This window comes from Carassius carassius, chromosome 43 (assembly GCF_963082965.1).
Source record: "Carassius carassius chromosome 43, fCarCar2.1, whole genome shotgun sequence".
NCBI classification, from domain to species: Eukaryota; Metazoa; Chordata; class Actinopteri; order Cypriniformes; family Cyprinidae; genus Carassius; species Carassius carassius.
In genome coordinates, this window is record NC_081797.1 from 19,288,167 (window position 1) to 19,314,976 (window position 26,810).

A 26,810-nucleotide genomic window follows, 5' to 3' on the forward strand; every position below is an offset into this window, starting at 1 on the left:
CCTGAAAGGCAGCAGAGACTGACCCAAAAAAGAATAAATTGTTGAATAAAGTTGTTATTTTTGTTTTCATTTTGCATATATAGTATTCTCCTAGCTTCGTGAAATTACAGTTAAACCACTGTAACAGACTATTTTAACGATGTCCTTACTACCTTTCTGGGCCTTGAACATTGGTAGTTCTGATATCGTCTACGGATTTCATCAAAAATATCTTAATTTGTGTTCTGAAGACGAACAAAGATCTTATGGGTCCTTTAAGACTACAATATACTTCAAGTGAAACCGAAGAATGCACTGGTGTGTTTACTTTGGCTAGTAAACACTTTCAAGCTACCACTGGTAACTGGCAATTACATAATAGGTAGGTGTGCTCATACATACTAATCTAAACCTGATCACAGCAGTGTGGGCGGCATCTGGATGTTCATTATCATTATATCGCTGCAGAGATATTTTGAACTTCTTTTGACCCCTAAGCAAAGAACGACTAAGTTTACAGTGAGTGTATCATGGGCTTTAAAGGGAAAGGGCATTCTTATTTTTGACCAGGGCTGTCCAAACCTGTTCCTGGAGGGCCATTGTCCTGCAGAGCTTAACTCCAACACTAATTAAACACACCTGAACAAGCTAATCAAGGTCTTCAGACTCACTAGAAACTTCCAGCCAAGTGTGTTGGAGCAGGTTGGAACTAAACTCTGCAGGACGCTGGACCTCCAGGAAGTGGTTTGGACACCCCTGGTCTAGATCCTTTTATTGGACAAGAATCTATAAGAGAGGGGTTCTGAACTCTGGCCATTGAGGTCTACTATAGAGTTTAGCTCAATTCCTAATCAAACACAACTGCCTGTAGATTTCTAGTGATCCTGAAGACCTTGAGTTTGTTCAGTTGAGTTTGATTAGGGTTGGAGCTAAGCTCTGCATTAAAGAGGACCTCAAAGGCCAGAGTTTAAAAACCCCTGCTATAAGACAAGATGGCATCGTGTTAGCTCATCATTGGTTTTCTCAAAAGAGAATGTATTATTCTTGTCAACTTTTATGAGCACAATAATATCTAGATTTGCCTCAAAGCTACAGAAATGGATTAAACACCACTATAATTTTGATTTCATGGTGTCGTGAATTGTAGCCTGGACATCCATTCAGAGTTTTACCTTTCTTCGGTCCGAGATGCTGGGATAGGCTCCAACATCTCTGTGATCCTACTTAGGATGAGTGGTTTGGAAAATGCATGGATAGATGAATTGTATCTTGTTTACTCTATCCACCAATACCTTGCAGTTTCCTGCGGTGAAAGCGGGGTGAGCCCATTAAGCTGTTCTTGATGGAGTTGAGGCGCGTCTTCCAGGGCATTCCCCCGATGGAGGGGCTGGGGGGTGGCGTAGGGTTTGGTGTCCCCGCTGGGCTGTCCTTAGGCGTGTGCACGGGCGTTCCTTTGGGAGTGGGGATAGGGCTTCCCCTTGGAGAAGGGTGGGGGGTCACCTGTATGGTGGGGATAGATTTGGTGGTGTGGTCAGAGCCGGGAACGGAGTGGAAGTGGTGTAGTCGGATAGGGGAAAGAGGGGAGACAGATCTAAAGGGGACAGACAGTTGAGGAGGTATGATGGAGGCTGGGGTTGCCCGTCGCACCATTGGGCTGCCCGGTATACAGGGTGCTTGAGGTTGACATGGAGTCGAAGGTTCTGACTTGGCTGTCGAAATGTGTTCAGGCTCAGATTCAGGTAAGGGGATTGATCGGGCAGATTGTAAGGGTTTGTCTTTGGGTTTGGCTTGAAGAGTTTGGGTCTTTGGGCAGGGCAAGAGAGACTCAGATACAGGGTTTGGCATTAGGGAGTTAGAAGTGGGTTTTTTTGACTCATTTTGATCAGAGTTTGGTTTTAGGGAGTCTGTGAAACTAGAACTGGGGGACAAGAGCAGCTCAGTGGACTGAGGCGGGACACAGAACTTTCGGACAGGCTTTGGGGGAAGGTGAGAACCAGAGCACAGAACAGAACACATCGAGATATACAGGCACGAGTCAAAGCATTGTGGGTAAAACACACAAAAAGGGAAGGAATCATTTAAGGAGGAATAAGGAGCCACGGTGGTGTAGAAGAAACAAAAAAGCATGCAGTTAGCGAAGACTGGTGAGAGAAAGATGCAACAAGACCATTGTGAAGAGCAAATCAAGCATTTTCAGGCACACCCAAGAAAGTTACCAATGGAAAAATAAAAAGGAATTTTCTGCTGTGAAATTAGTAATTTGGGTATCAAACAATAAATCATGTATTGGAGGTGTGGACAATGTAATTTGCAGCATGAATTTGGACTTATGCTCAGAATCAGCTGTTAACAAATTAAAGTCAAAGAAATGCAATGCCTGACTGTGTCCAAGTTCTGAATCATGCATAAACCTTCGAAGCTTGTGAGCATCTGAATATGAATGTCTCCAAACAAAAAAAAAAAAAACAAGTTGCAGAAATACTTCAAGCACTAATAATCTCTTCACAGTTGGAATCCAGAAAGTAAAGCAAACAAATTCACAACAGTAACCAGCAGTACATTAACCTAATTTATGTCAAACATAAAAAGACTGACTTCAAAATCCTCAATTTTCATATGACATACAGAGCAGAGGTTTAGAGTGAGCTTCTAAATCAATTTCCACTTGGAATCAGCAACTATACATTGGCAAGCTTTAGGGTAAGGCCTTGGTAATCTGTGAGCTGTCTTAAACAAGCCAACTGGAAAAGTTTAGCCAAGAGCTTCTGTGCTAATCAGAGGATTGGGATTTTCTACAGAATTCCCTGAGCTGGATTTCCACTTGGGGAACGACACCAATAGCAGCAGATAGGATGAAAGAGTATATCTCCATGAACCAAAAACTGCTGTCTTCTGTAACTCTCTCTTGCACAATTTCCTTCCATGTTTACTTTGCTTGCTATAGAAAAGAAAGCTATTTCCAGGGTTCCTACACCTTATGACTGGTTCATTTTCATGAGCTTTTAAGTCATTCATGCTGGATAAAATATTAAAAATATTAATTTACCACGTCTCAATAAAAAGCACTGGATTGTCAGTGATCACCAAAACACTTACCTAGTGGTTTTATTAACTGAAATAAAATATACACACCGAAATAAAATTAAATATTAAAAAAAGGAAAATTGTTTTTCAGCTACTTGCCAAAGCACCATATATCATTTTCTTTTAGATTAACTTGACATACCTAAATAGCAACAACAACAACAACAACAAAAAATAATAATAAGTCCTGAAAACTTTTTAGGCATAAAAAAATAAAATAAAAAATGTACAATATATATGTGGTCAAACTTTTAAATATCACACATCCAAGACGGCAATCCAATTTTGTTTTTATGTAAATCGAAACTATATCACTAATCTCAGCTGTGTAATACATACAGTGTCCTACCAACTCAAAATGGAGTGTGATATGATCACCATGAAGGTGCTTGAGCAGATGTGTGCTGATTGGTGGACAGAGAGAAGCAGGCGTGCTGGGGGCGGAGTTACTCACCCTTGGGCTGCTGAGAGGGCTGGTGGAGAGACCAGAGGACGCACCACTGATGGACCGTGACCTGTGAGGACACAGACCATAAAACACACGGTCAGACGCCGCTTACAGCTGAGAGGGGACAGGAAGTGAGAACAGGGTGCATATGAACACACGCAAACAAGAGCAAATCTGATCTCTCATTCTCAGAGATTAAGTAAAATCAAGCTTTATATGTCATTTTACTCGAATTATTATGGTTTCAAAATTTTGGCCACATCAGGGCATAAACATTTTTATTAATGGGTATAAAAAGAGTATTTAATATTATTGTTTTAAATTTTTTTTTTAAGTAATTAATATTTTTATTCAGCAAGGATACATTAAATTACTGTTCATTTTGAACTTCCTTTTCATCAAAGAACCGAAAAAAAAATGTATTAATAAATATCTGCGAAAATCTGCGAGGATCATGTGACACTGAAGACTGAAGTAATGATGCTGAAAATTCAGCTTTGTATCATATATATATATATATATATATATATATATATATATATATATATATATATATATATATATAGTGCAGTTCTATCTTCAGGCATAGTTGTGTCATTCTGAGCTCTAACTGTCTGGGTTTTTTTTTTTTGACAGCAGATATCCACAAAGATACAGATCGAACATTTCAATCATCTTCAAGAATGAAGCAAGTCTATAATCAGCTCACAGTGTCTTCATCAGCACAGCGAGCCGCCCAACACGACTCTCAGCAGCTGTTCTTTCACTCTCACACATCACACAGTCTTTTCTGACTTACTCATCTTTCCCTTTACAAACAATGCTCCACTGTACAGTGAAATACTGTATCTGACTGTCATTTACTAGGTTTAAATCAATAAAAGATTTAACTTCTCCACCAACTTTCATCTTGTCTTTCCCTCCACATTCTTATCACTTTTGCCACTTTGAATCTTGATCTCTGTCCCTGTGTCTCTCTGGATCTCTAATCCAGGTCAGTTGTCAGGTCTGTTTGGGATAAAAGCAGCCCCCTCGGCCCTAAAGCACTGAGGCCCTAAAAAAACAGGGTGAGCTTCACTAAAAACAACACATGCCGTTGTGTCAGCAAGAGCCTCAGTGTTTTAAGCAAGGGACACACAGAAAGTGATCACAAGAGAGAGAAAATAAAAGAAACACTTAAAGAAAGAATAGCTAAAGTCGCTGGAAATGAATGGCAGAATATTTATTTCTGAAAATTTGCTGTTGATTTACTCACCCCCCAGGCCATCCAAAATGTAGGTGCCTTTTTTGTCTTCAGTAGAACAGTAAAGAATCGTGGTCTTTGGTGATTCATATAATTCAAGTAAGCAGCTACCATCACTTTGCGAGTCAAAAAAAATATCAAGGAACACAAAATAAATACCCGTGGCTTCAGACGATATATTGAGGTCTTACGAAGCCAAACGATCGGTCTGTGCAAGAAACTGAACATTATTTATTAACTGTTATACTGTATATACTGTTCTACTCATGAAAAAAGACACCTATATCTTGGATGGCCTGAGAGCGAGTACATTAACAGCACATTTTCATTTCTGGTTGACCTGTCGCTTTAAGATAAATGTCAAAATGTTTATATTTAAGTCAACAGGCTCAGCTGAAACCTTGTAATGAGGGGCATTTCTCTCTTGTGTGGGTGTCTAGAGTGAATAGAGACGTTATGATGACTGTCAGATGGATAGACAGAATCCAGCTAATGCTAATTTTAGTTATGATTTTATTTTGGAGTTACACAGGGGTGAGTGGAGACAGACAGCACATGGCTTACATATGCAATGCTTTATTTGCTAAACCTCTATATTTAGATGTGAAAGGCATTAGATGGTGACTAATCAGAGCATTATTATCTTTGTTTACAGGTAAATGTATCATCACTATAAAAAGACAAAAAAAAATTAGTTGCACAACTAAATGATTATTCTAATTATTTAATCATTTTTGTTTGTTTAAAATTTGATCAGCTAAAACTGAGGATAGACTTATGTTAATATAACATGATTTTTGACCTAAATCCACCACATAAAAACTCACTTTTCTTGCTCATGTACTTTCCATTTAAAAAAAACTCACTGCTTCCCACATACTTCATCACACAGATCCAACTTTTAAAAATTACATTTCAAAGTCTCTTTTTAGTCTGACACAAGCTGATCTTAAGCCTTTTAAATTCAATAAACATCAGACGAACACAAATGATGCAACAAAGTCTCTGAGGTTGTTTCTAGTTCAAAAAAAGGACTGTTTTAGAAGGTAGTAAATCATGATAGAGAAAAATGTTTGGCACCAAACACACACACACAAAACAACAAACACAAAACAAAAATAAAAAACACACAAAAAAATGAAACACTCAAAAAAATAAGACATAAAACAAAAACAAGAAAAAACAAAAACACATGCACACATAAGAGACACAAAACTAAAATAAAAACGCAAACACACAAACAGAAAAACAGAATAAAACACAACATAAAAAGACAAACTAAAAAACAAAACAGGATTAAAAAAAAACATCACATAAAAAAACCTGAAAAAACTAATTAGAAGAAAAACAAAACATGCACACACAAAAGACAAGACACAAAACAAAAATAAAAACACTGACACAAAAATAAAAACAAAACAATAAAAACAATAAAAGAACAATAAAAACAAAAGACAGAAAATAAAAACAAAACAAAGTAGAACAAAGCAAAAAAAAAAAAAAACAACAACACACACACACACACACACACACAAAAAGAACAAAATAAAACAAAGGGGGGAAAAACTAAATAAAAAACACGGGAAAAAATTAACAAGACAAAAACAAATAAACAATAAACAAGACAACAAAAATAATAATAAAAAACAAAACAACAAAAACAAATTTAAATTCAAGACTACACTAAAGATGAGTGTTATATGACTATGCCATTATATATAAGGTAATGTAATGTCATCTAAAAACACAGCTAAAAACGGCAAAACTAAGTGTGTGATCTATTTGTATATCAAACAATCAATCAAACTTTATTTCTATAGCCCTTTACAGCAGCCACAAGGTGTCCAAAGTGCTTCACATCAGATACAAATAACACATCATTCGAACACAATATTCGAATAAAAGTAGAGAAAAAAAAAAAAAAAGGCAAAACAAAATTATAAACAATAAGCTATATATAATTACTTAAAAACATCAATGGACAAAGGAAAAAATATATAAAAATATGTTTGTAGTATATCTAAGTAAAGATGCAGAGAGTTTCCTGTCACCTTCCCTTGACCTTCTTAAGCTTGAACAATGATCATTGACTCATTAATTCATTGCCAAGTTCATTTATTTATTTTCACTAAAAATGGTCAAATAAATGTTGATAACCACTGGAATTAAACGTGTGTAATGTATTCATAGGACAAATATAATGTAATTTAACAAAAATGTAGCAATCCTGCCATCAGATACGTCTGGAGTGTAATGAAATTGAGTTGAATTGAGGAATAAGACCTACTTTGTTAAGATACAGTGGAAGGTGAGGGTTCAAAGTTTACATGGAGAAATAGGAGTGAAGAGAGTGGAGACTAAATTAAATTCCTTCATGGTAAAGCGATGCTTCAAGAGAGATGAGATAACATCGAATATACCAAGAGGTTTTATATACTGCAAGCTACTTTATTTAATGATATACATCTGAGAAATTCAAAGAGAATTCACTTACAAATCAGAAAAGGGGGTTTTATTCTTTTGTTCACTTAAAAAGTCGTTTTTTTTTTAAATATAGCAGTACTGAATGGACTGAAAGGAAAATAAAACTGAACTAAAATAAATAAATATCATATAAATAAAAACTTGATAACTAACTGAAATATGATTTATTGGAAGAACTAAAATTACTAAGATACTTTTTTAGACAGAAATAATACAAATCAATAATAAAGCAACAAAATGACTGAAGCGTATGCAAGTATAAAATAACTTTAAAATGAATACTGAAAATATAAATATAAAAAATGGATTCAAATTAATAAACATTAGTATAGTATATAAATAATACTGCAATACTGCGTCAGATCATATGAGAAATATTTAATATATATAATTCAAAATATTAATAAATAATACTAAAATAAAATTAGTTTCTTATAGTATGACATCTGATAATAGTGTAAACATGAGTATTATTTTATTGTTAAAATATAAATATACAACCAAAAAAAAAAAAAAATCATAATAAGGCACAGAATATATTATGTTTCATATTAATTTAACATGCTTTGTAATAATGCATTTTAATGAACTTTTTATTCAGTTGTTTATAATGTAAATTTAGTAAGATTCACCGTTCAGTAATCTGATATTGTATCAAAACACAATTTATGGCAATGTAGTTTGTCCTAAAGTACTTAAAGTACTAAAGTACCATCAGCGACTCATTACATTTTTATATTTAGTAAAAGTATGCTAATTAGCAGCCCTGAAGTGAGTTGAGAGGGTTTGAACTAAATGATTCGTGCAGACAGAGTTCAGGTGCAGGTCAGTGAGAGGAAAAGCGTCTCTGCATCTTTGATGACTAAAGCTCTGGAGGTCAGAGGTCGGCTGGTACCTTTCCTCTTTGCTCTTTGCTTTGCGTTTGGCAGCTGAGATATCCAAGCTTTTACTGCAGCGGGAGACACATCCAGTGAGTCTCTGAACACTGAACTAACGGCTCTGGAGAATAAAGGACAGCGCTGGGGCTTTCTTCTCACAGGGGAGCTAAGTGCTTTCTCATCGGTGCTGGTTACCAAAGGATTTCTCTCATTCGTTTTCATTTCAGATAGCTTTTTTAGAACGACAACCCCAAATTTGAAGCGTCACATGAAAAATGGAGTTTCAAAAGGTTGAGTTGAGATAAAAAAAAGCGAGCGATTGGTGAACGACAGGAATCATTTCTCAAGCCTCACAGTGGCGTCTCAAAACAAACCGCCAGAGGGGACAGGAAATATACAATAAAACATATAAAAATATCTTGAAGTTACTCAAATACAGCAAATACAGTAACATTTAATTATTCTTTACTTTGTAAGATATTTGGTTAATCACTTATTTATTCGATTTTACTAACCCTACAGTTTTGAATGGTATTGTATCACAGTTTCCATAAAAGTAGTAAGCAGTACAACATTAAAAATAATCAGAAATGTTTCTTGTTTGCGTGTGTGTTTTTGTGCATGTGTGTGTGCGTGCGTGTGTGCATGTGTGCGTGCCTGTGTGTGTGTGTCTGTGTGTGTGTGAGCGTGTGTGTGTGTTTGTTTGTGCGTGTGTGTGTGTGTGTTTGCGCGCGCGCTTGTGTGCGCGTGTGTTTGCGTGTGTTTGTGCGTGTGTGTTTGCGTGTGTGTGTGTGCGTGTTTGTGTGTGTGCGTGCGTGTGTGTTTGTGCGTGCGTGTGCGCGCGTGTGTGTGCGTGTGTACGTGCGTGTGTGTTTGTGCGTGCGTGCGTGTGTGTGCGTGTGTGTGTGTGTCTGTGTGCGTGTGAGCGTGTGTGTGTGTGTGTGTGCGTGTGTGTGTGTGTCTGTGTGTGTGCGTGTGAGCGTGTGTGTGTGTGTGTGAGCGTGTGTGTGCGTGTGTGTCTGTTTGCGTGTGTGTGTGAGCGTGTGTGTGCGTGTGTGTCTGTGTGCGTGTGTGTGTGTGTGCGTGTGTGCGTGAGCGTGTGTGTCTGTGTGCGTGCGTGTGCGTGCATATGTGTGTATGCATGTGTGCGTGCGTGTGTGTGTGTGAGCATATGTGTCTGTGTGTGTGTGTGCGTGCGTGTGTGTGTGAGCATGTGTGTATGTGTGTGTGTGTGTGTGTGTGTGTGTGTGTGTGTGTGTGTGTGTGTGTGTGTGTTGCGTGTGTGTGTTTTCTGCACCTCTGTCCGTGTTGTGTCATGTCGATGGCCCGTCGTGCAGGTACAGGTGAACCTCCATCCGTAACGCTCAGCACCTCCATAGACTTCCTCTCCGGCCTCCTCTTCCCGTGTCTGTTCAGCATTGGGGAGTCCACACGCTTCCGCGGAGGATCTGCACACACACACACACACACACACACACACACACACACACACATATAATAATAGTTATAAGAGTTATAATAGTATACATACATTATGTTCTACAAAATAAATAAAGTCATGTAGAGGTGAAATGACATAAGGGGTATTGCCTGAACTGTGCCTTTAACACCCATTTAAAACCCATTAACTTCATACCATTATTTATGCAATTGTAATTGAAGTGTAAATGCATTCATGTCACTTCAGAGCTGCAATAAATGGTCTGTATAACAATTCAGATGCAACTTATGACCAAAAAAAAAAAATATATATATATAGTACTAAACAGTTCTGCTGTCTAATATATTTGATGAATAAAAGGTTAAAAAGTACTGCATTTATTCAAAATTTCTTTACTATCACTTTTTATCAATTTAACACATCCTTGCTGAATAAAAGTATTGGTTTTATTTTTAAAAAAAAGAAAGAAATAAAAATTACTGACCCCAAATTACTGACCAGTAGTGTATATTGTTATTACAAAATATTTATATTTTAAAAACATAGCTTTATTTTTATTTTTTTGTACTTTTTATTCATCAAAGTATCCTAAAAAAGTATCACATGTTCTGAAAAATATTAAGCAGCAGAACTTTTTCCAACTTTGATAATGAATCATCATATTAGAATGATTTCTAAAGGATCATGTGATAATGATCCTAACAATTCAGCCTTGCATCACAGAAATAAATGATAATTTAAAGTATAATAAATTTAAAAACAATTATTTTAAATTGTAATAATATTTCACAATATTACAGTTTTTTCTGTATTCTTGATCAAATAAATGCAGGCTTGATGAGCAGAAGAAACTTCTTTCAAAAACATTAAAAATAGTAATGTTTCCAAACTTTTGGTCTGTACTGTATATATTTAATGCTTTTACTCAGTTAACACAATAATGACTTTAAATGATATTTTAGGGGTAATTTCTCAGGCAAATTTGATGTGTGATTAGTTTGCAATGAATTACATTGATTACATTTTAATCGCTTGACAGCCCCAAAATAGACATTATTTATGTTAATATATGTTTTTTAAAATGTATATTACTCATAATAATTTATAATAAAAAAATTGTATGACTATTCTTCAGTGATTGTTACCTATGTCGTTTCGAGGAGGGAGGTTCTGGTCTTCATGGCTGGGGTATCGCTCCTTACGATCCAACAGAAGGAAATAGATCATCTTCTCCTGGTTCTCACTGATGAGACGGGGACAAGAAACAGACATTTATCAAAAAAAAAAAAAAAAAAAAAAAAAAAGATGATCTCTAATGATCTCTCACTCGTCCGACAGCAGGTCCTTCATCAGCTTGTTCTTGTCCCGGAAGCAGCCCAGCGAGTGCATGCTCTCCAGGACGTCCGGGTCGATGTCGTCGGCCGACGGGACGCTGCGGATCGCCACCTTCCTGGGCACCGGCTGCTCGGGCTCCGGCTCGTTCTTCCCTCCTCTGAGGAGAGCAGAAGCCAGTCAGAAACACAAGCTCACTCGTCCTGCCGTCACACAAAACTGGGTCCATCATTCGGCCAAAGAAAAGACAAAGTCAAGCTTTGCTAATCATTTCCAATGCTAGAGAAAACATGGATTGAGTAGACGTCATTTCTTAACATCAGTATAATTATGCTGGATTGATATTGAAGAATGGCGCAAAACGTGTTACTTTACTTTGCTTACTTTCTTATGTCCCACTGCAACAAGCAAATATGCATGGGAATCCTAAATTATAAATTAATAATATAATGTAATTCTGTAGTGCAACATACTTCTATGTGAACGCTGTATATTGGCTATTAGATGTATAATTCTATTAGACAATATGAATTTATGTTTACATGAATACTTAACACATAATACATATAATAATTACAGTGGGTGTTAATTTGAATTACATTTTTATATTTTCCAAAACATTAAAAAAAAAAATTCTCCTACACTATATATATATATATATATATATATATATATATAAAATGTGCATAATTATTCATAAATTATTCAAAAAAATCTAAATATTGAGAAAATCGCTTTTGAATTGTCCAAATGAAGTCCTTAGCAATGCATATTACTAATCAAAACTTAAGTTTTAATACATTTAATGTAGGAAATGTACAAAATATCTTCATGAAACATGGTCTTTACTTGATATCTTAATGATTTTTGGCACAGAAGAAAAAACAAATCTGTATTTTTGGCTGTTGTTACAAATATCCCCCAGTGACTCCAGACTCCAGGTCACATATTTGAGTTAATATGATATAACAGCCCGTGTGTCCTCTGTGATATCAGTGAAAGGGAAAGTCATTTCAAAGGAGTTTTAATGAAAGATTACACATTTTGTCATTAGAATAACGTGTGCTAATTAATTGTGCACAGCATAATCTACATCCAGACGTGAATAGACTGCTTTCTGCGTCAGATCACAATTAATATGTTTCACTCTCAGCCCTCGCGATCCTAACAACCACGGCCCGTTCTGACCCTAAATCCATGACAAGCGTCTTCATAACCTTCCCTCTCAGAGCCGCTGCTAATATTTGCTGTCGCCATCTGTTAGAGAAGACGGTGGAGCAGAGGAAAACACAAGTATTCTGCTTCAAAGCGTGTCTTTGACCCCAGAGAGGGACGAGCTTGACCTGCTGTCTCTGTCTCTCTGGAGGACAAGTGTCCTCGCTGCTCTGATCCTGTCTATCCGTGCCGAACGGCCAGCCTGCTGTTTCTGTGTCTGCCCCCAGAATCATAGGAGTCCAGTACTTACATGTACCACGTGTGCTTCTGGATCAGCTCTAACTGTAAGAGAAACACACAGAGAGAGACCATTAGAGTCACTGCAGAAAAACACTCAGACAACAGGTAAATAATATTAAGATAAAAACTAAATTGGAAAAGCAAAGCCTCATTCATTTTGCAATGTATAGTGCTATGACTAAATAAATAAATCCGTTTTTAATTTTATTGTATTGTATTGTAATTTTTTTTTAAATTTAATTTAATTAAATTTTTTAAATTTTAATTAGGGCCATGATATTCCATATGTGTTTTTAAATTAATATTGTGATTTTAACATGATCAAATAATTAAAAATGGTAATCTAGTGTTACTAATTATAAGAAAAAAAAATCTTACTCATGACCTTTGTTTTTTAGTAATCAATTCAATATAAAATATTATAGGTCTTTCTTATATTTTGCATGACATTCCTTATTAATTTTCTAATTAATTTTTTGTTTTCATTTAAAGTTTTTGCCATTATGTTCTGTGATTTTTTTGCATTTTTCTATATGTCTAGTTTATTCATTAATTTTAAAACTGTATTAAATATATATATATATATATATATATATATATTCCCATTTTAGTTGGTCATTTTATGCATCAAGTTAAACTACATGTAAGTGAGAAATATTTCCTGAAAAAAAGTAAAATAAATAATAAAATAATAATAAGTTGAAATAAAATACGTTTTTGTATAGCTATATAATTTTATTCAGTTTGATTATAGTTTAGTATGTTTAACTTCTAATTTCTGAAGCTCAAGTAATGGATATTCGAAATCTATTTTATTTTTATTATATTTTTGAATTGCTATTCATTTAAAACATTATAGTCATGCAGTTAACAATGAGTAAAAAAGTTACTAAAAATGTAAGATTCTCCCAGCCTGTGCAGTACATATATTTCATAATTGATTTATTTTTTGGTTTGTTTTTGTTTTTAATATTATCACATTAGGACTGTCAATTTAAACTGTCAATTTATGACTGGCTGGATCTGGAGTTTTTGAGTTTCACTAAATCAAATCTCCAAAAGACTTTCCTCTCCATCAGCTCTTGGCTGAAATAAGTTGCAAAGACCAGCAGCCTTTAAAGACTTCAGTGCAGCAGTCGGCTGTGAACTCTAGTGCTGTAGACTTTGTAAAAGAGCCAGCGAGAGCAACCCTTCTGAAAAATGACAGATGGGACGGGCTACAGTCTCGTGACCTTCATAGACATGTGTAAGTGAAGTCCACATCCAGCAGCCAAAGTGTGGCTCCAGAAGATGAGTCCAGCTGAGAGGTAATGGACTAATGACCGGCTGTGTAGAGATTCAATTATTTGCATATCTGTGCTGGAGAGGGACATAACTGCGGTCATCTGCTTCTATGATATGTTTTTCACACGCTAACACCTTACACAGAGGCAAACACATACGTTCGTTCGCATGTGGCAAAAACCCTTGAAATAAAAAATAATGATAACAAATCCAATCAACAGATATAGACACAAAGTATTTTGTGTAAAAACATGCATGTGTCCATTTTGCTTTGAACAGAATGTTTTATATGCAAATTTTTTTTTTTTTTCAATGATTTGCAGCATGTTTTATAAAAGAGGCCCAAAGTTTCAAAGGCACATGGTGTTTATTTACAAACTTTGGCCAGAGCAGTGTCTTTATTTGAAAAAAAAAAAAAAAAAAACAACAAAAAACAAAAGTAAAACTCAAACGGTTAAAATTGTTTTCAGTAATTGAAAAAAAACAATATATATATAAAATATCAACAAAAATTAGCGATAACAAAAATAAATAAATAAATAAATATTTGCACAATTGACACCTAAATAAATTCAATAAATAATTACTGTCTTGGCAACTAACCGAAATAAATAAGTATAAGCTGAAGGACTAAAATTGCTTCAAACTAAAATGAATGCTTAAATTTGTTTAAAGAAGACACAAATATATTTGGACAGAAAACTAAATTATTTCATGCCAGAGCTAGATTGGATATTTGATTTGGTTGATTTTTAAAAACAAAAAAATAGAGCTGCGTTCTGAATAAGAAATAAATAATATATTGACTATTTATTATGGGTCAACAATAAGAAAATTAATAAACCCAGAGCTTATGCTTTAATAATATTCACAAATCTTTCTCACAATTTCCACAGAGCTAGATCTTCATCAGTTACATATTTAAATCCTCGGCGTTTGAAAAAAATAATAATATTCAATTTGCCACAGAAAACAAAATGGTTCCTTTTTTTTAGAACAAGAAAATGTGATCGACAAATGTGATATATAGATGTACCTTGTATTGTTGAGGCCTTTTTTTTAGTTCAATCCATATTCAATCAAACTGTTATTAATAATACCTTACCACAAAGTCCAAGTCCAATTCCAGTATGTTATAAGAAACAGCTGTCTGATATTTTCAGTAATATTTGTTGTGAATTTTGCATTGAGGAAATTAATCATTGCTTATTGTGAAGATGTTTTTTTTTCAATGTCAATTCAGCCGCTATTAAACTCCATCAGTGATTTAAAGACGTGTGTTTCCTGCAGGCTTGTCCTTCAAAGCCACTCATGACTCATTAAAATGCCACACTCGTAAAAGGTAACGAGAACAAGCTAACGAGACGATGTTCAGCGAGACGACTGTCACGCAGGAGATCTCAGCTCCCTTTCTTTTAACTAACAGCTTTTCCTCTGAGGTTTTCTTCTGAAATTGCAAAGAAATGAGACTGAAGTGTCCATTTGTATTCTAGGGGAATAAATGGAGATATTAATACAGAACTTTCATGTGGAGCCAGAGTTCCACTTCCTGTTTGTGAGGAGAGAAAGGTCACAGTGATAGCATGGACACGCTGAGCTGATCTCCAAACACACGACCTTTGAACTGTCCGACTAGTTTACTATCTGCACATCAAACTTACATTTCAAATCCCTCTTTCTCTTTATCACTGAGTGACAGTATCAAGAATCCAAAACAAGAAACGCCAGAGAAATACATTTTCGAGATTAAATCCTACCTGTCTCTGACTGCTAACCACTAACATACTATTTAGCATCTCATCGCATTAATCATACATGAAAAACATCTGCAACCAATGGAACACGACCCACAGCATGTTGTCCGACTTTGTGTTGTCTAAAGCCCAAAATATACTTTGGTTTTAATGCATAAGTGAGGGTCTGTGTACTTTACACCAATTTTTGTAACCCACACACTTTGTACACGCAGGTCGCACATGTGCAATTAATTTGTTTTGCACTAATAAGTTGTTCCTCAAGGTGGCAGCACTGTTTTGGTCCGTTGCAAACTGCAACGTAGACCAGACATTATGCAAACAGGACAGAATTACTTTTACTGTTACAGTTGGTGATTACTTAGTTTACTAGGGTTAAAATTTAATTAAATCAAGCATTTATATGTATAAAACTGATGTTATATAGCTAACTCAGTTCTTACCGTTAACCGATTGCCGGCGTCGACCTCGATCATTCCTCGCAGAAGGTTTTGGCAGTCCGGTGGGATAAAATGGGGCATGTGAAAGACTCCCAGCTTCACTTTTTCTAACAAGTTTCTTAAATTATCATCGTCAAACGGCAGAGCCCCCTAAACGAAAGACAGACAACAAAAAGAAAATGCATCAGTCTGAGGAGAAATTCTGAGTTATTAGGATCTCTGGAGAAGAAGAACAAATTAGAAGAAACGTGCTAATAGGATTGACCCATAAATGTTAAGTTTTCATTTATTAACTCTCACTTCACTGCTTCTTCTTATGTAAGGGGTCTGTCGGTATTGCTGACATGCTACAGCTGAGTGATGAGGTTTCATTGTCATTTCTGGTGAAAAACAAAACGGAGGAATAACAAAAAATAAAAGAGACAGGACGAGAGCATAAATGCACTCCAATCACTTTGGACCTGAGAGGATTTTGTGCATTCAGCATCGACTCAGTCCGCCAAAGCACAGTCTGTCAGAACTCAATTTTATTTTTGGTTTTGGTGCTGTCTGCCTTTCCACAGCAGGTCAATATATATTTCATAAAGGGACGACTGAATGAACTTCAGCAGAACAGAAAAGAAAAAGAAAAACAAATGCGAAATGAGACAAAAGACACATTGACATATGAAGACACCGAGAGATAAGACAAAAAGAAATGCGTTGAAAAGAGGAAAAAAATCTAAATAAAAACAGAGGACACAAAATGAGATGAGATGAAAGAAGACAAGCCAAAAGAAATGTAATGAGACAAAATAAGAGACACAAAAAGGAGACGAGACAAGGAGAAACTGAGAAAATTAGATGCAATGAGATGAGAGAGGAAAATAGAAGAGATGAAATAATAAACTGTAGACCAAACGAAAGATAAAATGAGATGTAGTGAGATGAGGCAAAATAAGAGACAACAATGAGATTAGTTAAGGTGACAAGATGAGACAAAACGACACAGAATGAGACGAGACTAGAGACAAGACAATATGACACAAGACCAAATGAGAAAAGACATAATAGGTGAAAAAAGTAGAGAATAGACAAAAATGAGACGAGGTGACATTACAATAAATGAGACTAGATTAGATGAGACACTATGAAAAAAGTGCAGAGACAAAATGAGACAAGATGAGACAAGACAAAAAGAGATGCAGTATGCGAGACAAAAGGAATGAAGAGAATAGACAAACCCAGATAAGGAGAGGAGACACGACATGAGACAAAAAGTTAAATGAGAGAGGAAAACAGACTAGACAAAACAATATGACACAAGACTAAACAAAAGAAGACTAAATGAAAAAAAGAGACAAAATGAGACAGGATGAAAAAAAGGTGACAAGAGCTGAGATAAAATGAAATGCAGATGAGAAAGAAATGAGAAATACTATTCAAAAGATAAGACATCATGGGACAAGATCAAAATGAAATGGAATAAGACGAGACAAAATGAAAGAAGATGATACACAATGCAAGCTGACGTGATGGTATGAGATGGAAAACAGCGGAGACAAAACAACATGAGACGAGACCAAATGAAATGAGATAAAATACAATAAGATGAGACAAAGTGAAAAAAGCACCAACATGAGACGAGACGAGTTGATGTGAGATGGAAAATAAGCAGTGTTGGGGAGTAGTTACATGTAACGGCGTTACGTAATTTAATTACAAAATAAATGTAACAGTAATCAGTTACAGTTACTAAGAAAAAATGAGTAATTAAATTACAGTTACTTATGAAAATTGTAACGATTACAAAGAGGATTACATTTGAATATTTACACACATCCACATACAGTTTATTTCTTTCCCAAATTGCACTAAGACATATGGCCCATAATCTCCGAGATGCGGAAAACACATTTGTAGAATCCAGTCATAAAAATGGAATTCAGCCTATAACGCGGACGCAATATGACACATTTTGGACGAATAAATCAAAAGTAGGTCAGTACACTTGAATCAAAACCCGATATGGACAGATGTCTGTGAATATTAAGCCGCAAAAAGACTGAATATGAATCCTGCACGTTCTGCGTGTCTGTGGAAATCAGGCGCTGACTGGACATCGGGAGAACCGGGACTATTCGCGGTGGCCTGGCAGACGATTTGGCCTTCTACTTTAATATTGTTATTGTATAATTGCAGGCCGAATATACTAAAGCTATTATTTCCGAATCCGCCATTCGATAATTAAATTTCTAATATATCATGAATCGGTTAGTCGTGACTGGCAATGGTTGGGCTCGCGCGCTCTCCGCGCCTCCGCCGAACGGTTTGGATCAGACTCCGAGTAATCAATGCGAGAGAGAGAGACCCGAGTGAACTGTAGCGCACAGCTGGAGCAGAGAAGCGACACTTCTGTTCAGGGTTTCAGGTGCAGGTCAGTTTCATCTGTAAATATGCTAATGTAGTTTTGTCTTTGTTTACTTAGTCAAGCAGCAGCAGCACATTGCTCGCAATCACTCAAAATACTGTATAAACGACGTCATTATTATCTTTTGTAATGTTACAGCAGTAAGTTAGCAGACAAATCATCATATTTTATCATAGGTTTAGGGGGAGCTAGTGGATACAAAATCACAACCCTTAGGATAATTAATATAGCCTATGGTATGGCACTAACCGTGGTTTAACTATGGAATTTGTAGTAAAAATAAATACAAGTGGTAATTCATTTGCCAAAAAAACAAAATTGCACTTACAAAACATGGTAAAAGTCAAATAAAAATCTTCAGTATTAAAGTCATGAGAGAGATGGATGGATAATGGAAGTGAAGGGGCAGTTCAGGAGAGAACTCTTAATTACGTTGCATGTCCCCAACCTAAGGATTCAAATCTTTTTCATGTCAGGTCCAAAAAAAATAGGGTTGTCCATGTTTCAGAATGGGTTGTGGGTGTATGAGTGTGAGATTTCCCAGCCTATTTTTTTCCCCAGTCCGCCCCTCATGGAAATTAATCTCTAGAACAGTCACTTCATGAGCATTTTTTACTTATTTTGAGAAACTATCATCATATCATATACAAAGAGACAGCAGTGTTTCAAAAAGACACCAATGTTTCAGGAGTTTAGTACACAAAATAGGACACATGCTTATTAGATAACCGTATTTGAGTTGATGTATATGCTTTTATTTTTTTATTAACTATTTTTCCCCAAACCATTGTTAGATGCAGTTAGATGCCTGTAGTTATGCAAAGATTTGGTTTCAAAAACAGTATCTATAAACTATTTCTTTTGATTTTAAATCTGCTTTGAACTTCAGATCAATCTCTAAGTAAAAGTCAGTACTAAAGTCTGATTGTGTGGTGGATGTGTTCAAATTTGTTCATCTTAATTTAGGTGATGAAGAATGATGAAAGTCTGACAGTATTGAGCACTACTTTAAGGTTAAACCTGCATGGTGTAAAATGGTTGAAGATGATTAACAGTTGCAAATTAACATTCATTAGAAATTTATAAAAGTAATCAAAATGTACTCAAAAGTAATTAGTTACATTACTTTATTAAAGTAATTAAAAAAGTTACACTACTATTACATTTTAAATAGGGTAACTTGTAATCTGTAACCTATTACATTTCCAAAGTAACCTTCCCAACACTGAAAATAAGATACAATGAGATGAGGAAAGAAAACAGAAGAGACAAAACAGTGAACAAGACCAAACAAAACAAGACAAACTGAGACAAAATAAGAGTCAAAATGAGACGAGATAAAGAGATGTGAGATGAGAGAAAATGAGATTAGAGAGGACAACAGAAGAGACAAGACAATATGAGACAAGACACAATAGGTAAAATAAAAGTAGAGAAAAGTAGAGACAAGGTGCCATGAGATAAAATGAGATGAGAACATAAGAGACAAAACCATATCCAGAACCAAGATGAGGTGATGCAAGAAAAGAAAAGTTGAGCTGAAGTTCCTGAGTCGTCGTTTGAATGCAATGTGCAGCTCTGAAGTCACAGACGTCCTCTGAACGATATCTGAAGAAATGAGTCAGTCGTCATCATTTCTAGAATGTCAAAAACAATCCAGCTCGGCTTTAAAATGCAGACCAGTGGCTCTGTGTGGAGAGATAAGCCTCTCAGACTCAAGGGTCTCAATTTTACTCTCAAAATTGAACAAGAGCATTTCAGATGAGCTGGAACTCTCGGGGATATTGCTGTGCTTCAGACGTGCAGGTAAAACATTTCCAATAAAATCGGCTAATAATGCAGTGCAGAGGTGCGTCCTATCCTTGCTCCGAACTGCATTGTCTTTGGGACTTAGAAACACCAATTCCCATCCTTCATTCAAATATGCATGTTCATTTCCACAAAATACCATTTCTGAAGAAAAAGGATCGCTGATAACATTCTGAAAACGTGAGTTTAACTTTAATATCCATCGCACTGTCAAAACAAGCAACATCATACAATGTGTTTGATTGTAGTTCGTGTCTTTCTACACAATTTAAGCAGACTGAAGAGACGATAGTTGCCATAATCAAGATATAGTTCACGCAAAAATGAAATTCTGTCAAACCTCTATGACTTTCTTTACTTTACCAAAAGGAGATATTTGGTTGTCATGTTCATGCTGCTCTTTTCCATACACTAAAAACTAAAAAAAAAATATATATATAATTTTTTCATAATAAATGAAGTCATATGAGTTTAGAACAACAAGAAGGTGAGTAACTGTTGACAGAAATGTTATATTTGGGTGAACTATTCCTGTAAGGTAAAGTCCGGAGTGACTCACCACCAACAGAGCAAACAAAATGACCCCACAGCTCCAAACATCTGCTTTCCTTCCGTCATACTTCTCTCCCTGACAGAGACAAGACAGAGTCAAAATGCTGATTCCAGATCAGATCAGGTCACACATTCATTGGTCTCTTTTTTACTTCCACAAGCAGGACGTCTGACAGCCAGCCAAAACTCACCCGGATGACTTCAGGACACGCGTAATGAGGAGATCTGTGGAAAGACAACATCAGCTCGAGTTAACCACGGTAATCACTGCTAGTCATCTCTCGATATGTTTGTCATATTTTAATTCTTTTACATTCTCCCGTTTTCTTCCTTCATTAAACAACCTTTGCTGCCAAGTACATTAATATGTTTAAACCAAGAAATTTTACAGTAAAAGTGCAATTTTACAATAAAAATTTAATATTACAATTGTTTTCCATACAAAATGCCTCAATATATAGTGATTTATTTTATTATAAACAAATAATATGTTTTTTTATTTAATACAATATTTACATTTGATAAATTGTGATCAATATTTAGTATGTGAGTATATAATTTTTTTTTTTCATTGCAGCACTTTAACAACACATTACCAATTTGAATTTTTACATTTTATATTTTTTAAAAGCATCTCTGGGACTCATATTTTAAACTGATTCAATGAAACCAACAATTTAAAAGTACTGATTTGCAGTATAAAAATGCAATGGTAGTAATTCCAAAGCATTTTATCTTACATTTTTGTTTAACCTCTTGAATTAAAGCTTAAAATTCGCACTTCAATTTCATCTTGTTTGTTTTATTTTGATTCTATTCTGGTAACATACAGAGCCACCCAAAATTATGAAAATTTTGTCAGTGTCCAAATATATATGGACCTAACTGTAGATAGATAGATAGATAGATAGATAGATAGATAGATAGATAGATAGATAGATAGATAGATAGATAGATAGATAGATAGATAGATAGATAGATAGATAGATAGATAGATAGATAGATAGATCTGAAACATCACAGCTGTGGTGCTCATTGGGATGACAGTGGTTCAAGTCTGACCTGCAACATCAAACTCTTTTGAATAATTTTAGTTTCTGTCCAATAAACATATAAATATAGAAGACAAGCTGTAATTCCCAAAAGTGCTCTGAATTTGAGCAGACGTTCCCCATCTGCACTGCTCCGTGACGTGTGATACTGTTTGCTCAGAATGATTAATATCAAGATCTGTTCGGAGGGACAGAGACACTCTAAAGACGACGATAACGTCTTCCCCGAGTAATTAGGGTCACACAATGTTGACGATACTTCCTGTTTCACCAGCTGACATCCTGTCTCCATTAATCTCTCTCGACAAATCCTCTTCTACAACAGTGTTGTGCATCTCCACAGAACACTCTTCCCATCGACGCAAGTGTGAGCGTGTTTTTTCGGAGATAAACGTGCACGTTCAGAGCTAATCACATTATTTGGAGAGTTGCTCAGTGAGCTGTCAGCATCTCCCATGATCCCTCGAATACCTTCACAAGCGTGCGCCTATGCAAATATGAATATACCTGTTAGCGAGAGCTTTGGCTTATCATCTAATGTATTCGACTTGAAGAACTGCAACTGCATACAGAAGCACTAGAAACGTCAAGAGAAAAGCTGCGTGATGTGGAGACGTAAGAAGAAGGAAGCTTGTTTCTGAATTGGAATAAAAATAAATTCATGAATAAAACTGTTCATCAGACCTACCCCCTCCCACCCAATCCCCGAAGATTTTTTTTTTTGATTCAGACTTTTTTTCCTGTGATTGTGGGTTTTTTTTGTAGTAAAAAAACAGTTTTACTTTTATTTTCTCTCAATTCTCTCTGAATATTGAAATTCTGTTTTAGTGTCCGCCACAGAAATACAAATAATAACTGTAACTCTCTTATCTCACAATTCAGACTTTTTTTGTTCCACAGAATTGCAAGTCTATCTAGTAATTCTGTTTTATCTCAAAAATCGGAATTTTTTCCCCTCACAATTGTGAATTCATACGTCACAATTTGGACTTTTCTTTTTAAAATGGCAACTTCTTACAGTATCTCAAAATTCAGACATTTGTTCCCCCGCAAATTATTTCTGCAAAATATTACATCACAATTCTGAGTTTGCATCTCAAAATTACAAGTTATAAACTTGTACTTGTAAGTTTACATCGTATAATCCTGATTTTTTTTCTCTGAATTCAGAGGTTACAGTACATTTCATAATTCTGTTCTTTTGTTTGCATCACATAATAAAAACTAAAAAGGTAATTGCAACTTTTTTCTCTTGATCACAAGCTTTTTCGAAATTGTGTTTATATCTCACAATTACATTTTTTTTTTAATAAACTCAGAATTTGCAAGTTTTTTAATTTTTTTAATTTTGAGAAGATATGTAAGATATGGACTTACAATCATGAGGAAAAAATTCAGAACTATAAAATTGCATTCAACATTTTTTTTCATTGTTTATTGTTGAAATCAAAATAATAGAATTGAGGGACGCAATCTGAGAATTCAGAGAAAAAAACGTCCAAGTCGGAAGTTAATGTCGAAATTTCAAGTTTGCATTTCAGAATTTTGATAATATATATACACAAGTATAAATGTGAGATAAAAATTTGCAATTACTTTATTTATTTATGTATTTATTTATTTATTTTAACCTGTGGTAGAAATAGCCTTTCATATTTATGAACAACTATGAAAGAGTAGAATGGTATAATACTTCTGACTTTATCTCATATTGGGTTGCAACAGCACATACAGTAGTTTCTTCCAGACTAGTCTACAAATATGCATCACAAAAGTGTTTTTCATCATTTAGAAGTCGGTTCTGGGACTGGTGTATTTATTGATTCTAACACGCAGCAGCCATTTTATAATAAAACATTATGGAATCTGTTCAGTAAACGTCAAACTCAAAAATCATTGCCCTCAACACGTCAGCCTCGACGGGATGTTTGCGTATTAGGATCCTGAAGGCGTAACGATCACAGTTTTACTTCGCAGCAGGTGCGTTAAATCGCAGGGATCAAAACGAATCCAATGTTTTAAGGCCGTGAATGTCTTCATTGTTTATGTTGATGAGGAAGGCAAATTAGAGATAAAAATATAGCCATTAAGGGATGAGTTTATGGAGGACCCCCGCAGCGCGTGGTGCCTGATCATTTATCTACTCCAAGATGTTTGCTAGAGTTCATTTCCTCGCTCGTTTCTGCAAAACTCGTCAACCAATGACAGGCAGATATGAGATGCCTCATAACTGATGTGGGTGTGCGCCACCAGACATATGGGTTCAAACGGCTCTTTTTAGTACGATGCACAATGATCATTTAGCCCAAAATAGTGTGTGGTAATAAGCACTTGACAATAAACACCATAAACTCCAGCGGAAGATATCCATGAAGCTCTGAGTCAATAAAAAGTGCTTATTTAATAACTTTATATTGATGAATATACAAATGAATGAATGAACAAATGTTCTCCTTTTAAAGTATCAGTGACAAAATGAATATCAAAATCATAAATATCAAATATTTTTGAATGAATTAACAAATTAATACATTTATTTCAGAGTTTTGGAATTCAATATTTTTAAATGAATTTAAAAAAATTCTAAATTGATTAATTGTTAAACACAATTAATTACCTTTTTTAAAAATATGAATGAATGAATGTTTTTAAAAGAATTAATTTTAAAAATGAATAAAACATTTTTCAAATGAATGATACACAAAGGAATTAATAAATAAACTGATAAAAATGCTGTATGAGTTTTTAATTACATGAATGAACAAATGAATGAATTAACAAATGAACAAATAAACGAACAAATGAATGAATGAACAGACTTTAAATGAACTAATGAATTGATCCAATAAAATGAATGATTTGAGTTTTTAAATGTATGAATGAATAAACAGCCGATTGAATTAATAAACGAATTAAAATAAAATGAATTAATAAATATTTTAATGAAGTCGGAATAAATAAATAAAAAATGTTTCAAAAGAAGAAAGGAATTATTAAATTAACAAACAAATAAAATTAATGAACAAATATTTTTCATGAATTCTTTAAAATAACTAAAAATGTTTCAAATGAGTAAATTAATGATTAAATAAACAAACAAAATCAATGTACAAATATTTTTTACAAATAATGAATGAATGAATGAAATTAATGAAAGGAATGTTTTAACGATGAATAAATTAATGAATAAATAAAACAAGTAAATAAAAAAATAACTTAAAATAGTGGGTTGAATAAATAGATGATTTTTTTATGAATGAATGAATAGAATTAAATAATAAAAATAAAGTGAATGATTGAATGAAGTGCAAAATAATAAAATGAATGTTTTCAAACGAAGAATTAAATAAAACTAACATTACTCATAAATCACCACAAAAAATAATAAAAAACTATAATTTTATAATTTTCCATAATTTGAAATACATTCAAACATCTGTCTCTCCCTAAGGGTGCTTCATGTATGTGTGTATGAGGTGTGTATGACGTGATCTGTGAGAAACTGAATGTGCAGTGAGCCGGACCCTGAGCTGTGGGGTCACTGTAAAACATCAAGGACACTGGGATCAGAATCAGGAGCTGATGGGATATTCACAGATTCATCCTGATAGAAGATGTTGAGTCACGCCGCTGCTGAAGCTCGTGACCCGCGGTGAGCGTACAGGACGGACTCATTATATAACGTGAGGTCACTCTGCCCCGCTGACTTCCCTGCATTCAGCTTTAATCTATGGCCACGGCTGGCTGTAATCCTAAAGGTCAGGCTAAATTAATCTACTGACGAAAGACACGAGGCTCTGTGGCACATGTGATGGGAGAAATAATGATAGTAAGAAAGAAATGAAGGGCAATAAATGAGTCGTGCTCGTATCTCTCCAGCCCAGGCCTCGATGAAACGAGAAGAAAAGACTAATCACACTGATGATGTCAGAGGGGGCGGGTCATACAACTCAGCTCAAAGTTCATTGGCTGCTTCCACGTGAGTGACTTCGCATTAAACTGCACATTTTTTAAACTCAACTGGACATTAATGAATAAAAGCAATGCAAAGATTTTAAAAGAATTTGATTTAGAATAATTCACGTATTTTTCCTACTTCATATCGGATTGAAATAAATTTTGAACGCGAACTTGAACCACGGGTTTTAAAATGCACCTAAATGGATCTACTTTTTTTTTTCAAAACATTTTTATTTTATTCATAAAAACACACCTTATGAAGAATAAAAGTTAAACTTTTACAGTATTGAAAAATATGTATTCTTCAAATAATTTATTTTCTTTTTGATCAGTTTTATTAAGCATGAGATATAGATTTTTTTACTATAATTTTTATTCACATTTTGAAGTTTTTATTTGCATATTTTCCATTTTAATTTTTATTAAATTTACTAATTTTGTTGTGTGTTTTTGACTATTATTATTATTAATTCATTTTCTATAATTTTTTTTCTATACATTTATTTTTATTCACTATATATATATATATATATATATATATATATATATATATATATATATATATATATATGCCAGGCTGTTATTGAAAAAGACATTCTTAATGACTTGCCTGGTTAAATAATGGATAAATAATGGATAAATTATATAATAGGTTTTTTATGATATTAGTTTTAGTCTTTAGTTTTAGCTTTAATAACACAGTTTTTCTTCAAATTACTGCAGCCTTGGTATGTAGAAGAGACTTCTTTTGACAATACAAAAAATCATTCTGACCACAATCATTGGAATGGTAGAGTATGTTTTTGAGAAGAAAGTTTTCATTTATTTGAATTCTGAGTGAATAACTGGTTAATGTCTGAAGCTGTGCATCTAGTCTGAGAAAACACGAGCATGTTTCACTCACACACATAACCTCTGGAGAAAGATCATCATCAGAGGATCACCAGAAATCATGTTTTGCAAAAAAATGTAAACATTGAAAGCACTGAAGAAAAAAAATATATTACTGGTCCTAAAATAAGCTGCTTTTTCACTGCACAAGATATCATTTATTAGTTGTTTTTGTGTTGAAATATGTAGCAGACATTTCTGGACAGTTTTCATGAAATCTGCCTAATTAGTAACACAATTTAGATGAAGCAAAATAAGCTGCTGATATGTGATGCAGACTGTGACAGTTTTATGAGTTATAGATGTACATTCAT

At 34.6% G+C, this 26,810-nt stretch overlaps 1 protein-coding gene across 5 annotated transcripts in view; it reads right to left on the reverse strand.

Annotated features, from left to right (window-relative positions):
- The window catches only part of LOC132124966 (serine/threonine-protein kinase BRSK2-like), a 238,580-nt gene that overhangs the window by 19,916 nt on the left and 191,854 nt on the right, over positions 1 to 26,810 (reverse strand). For 3 of the 5 annotated variants that reach the window (XM_059536139.1, XM_059536137.1, XM_059536138.1), the window contains exons 6-14: positions 20,785 to 20,818; positions 20,601 to 20,669; positions 15,826 to 15,972; positions 12,355 to 12,386; positions 10,885 to 11,049; positions 10,703 to 10,800; positions 9,414 to 9,564; positions 3,518 to 3,578; positions 1,272 to 1,953 (exon numbers count right to left, since the gene is read on the reverse strand). In XM_059536139.1, the coding sequence (XP_059392122.1) occupies positions 1,272 to 1,953; positions 3,518 to 3,578; positions 9,414 to 9,564; positions 10,703 to 10,800; positions 10,885 to 11,049; positions 12,355 to 12,386; positions 15,826 to 15,972; positions 20,601 to 20,669; positions 20,785 to 20,818 (1,439 nt within the window). The remainder of the gene's footprint in view (positions 1 to 1,271; positions 1,954 to 3,517; positions 3,579 to 9,413; positions 9,565 to 10,702; positions 10,801 to 10,884; positions 11,050 to 12,354; positions 12,387 to 15,825; positions 15,973 to 20,600; positions 20,670 to 20,784; positions 20,819 to 26,810) is intronic. The other 2 variants (XM_059536140.1, XM_059536141.1) reach the window with 1 other exon arrangement.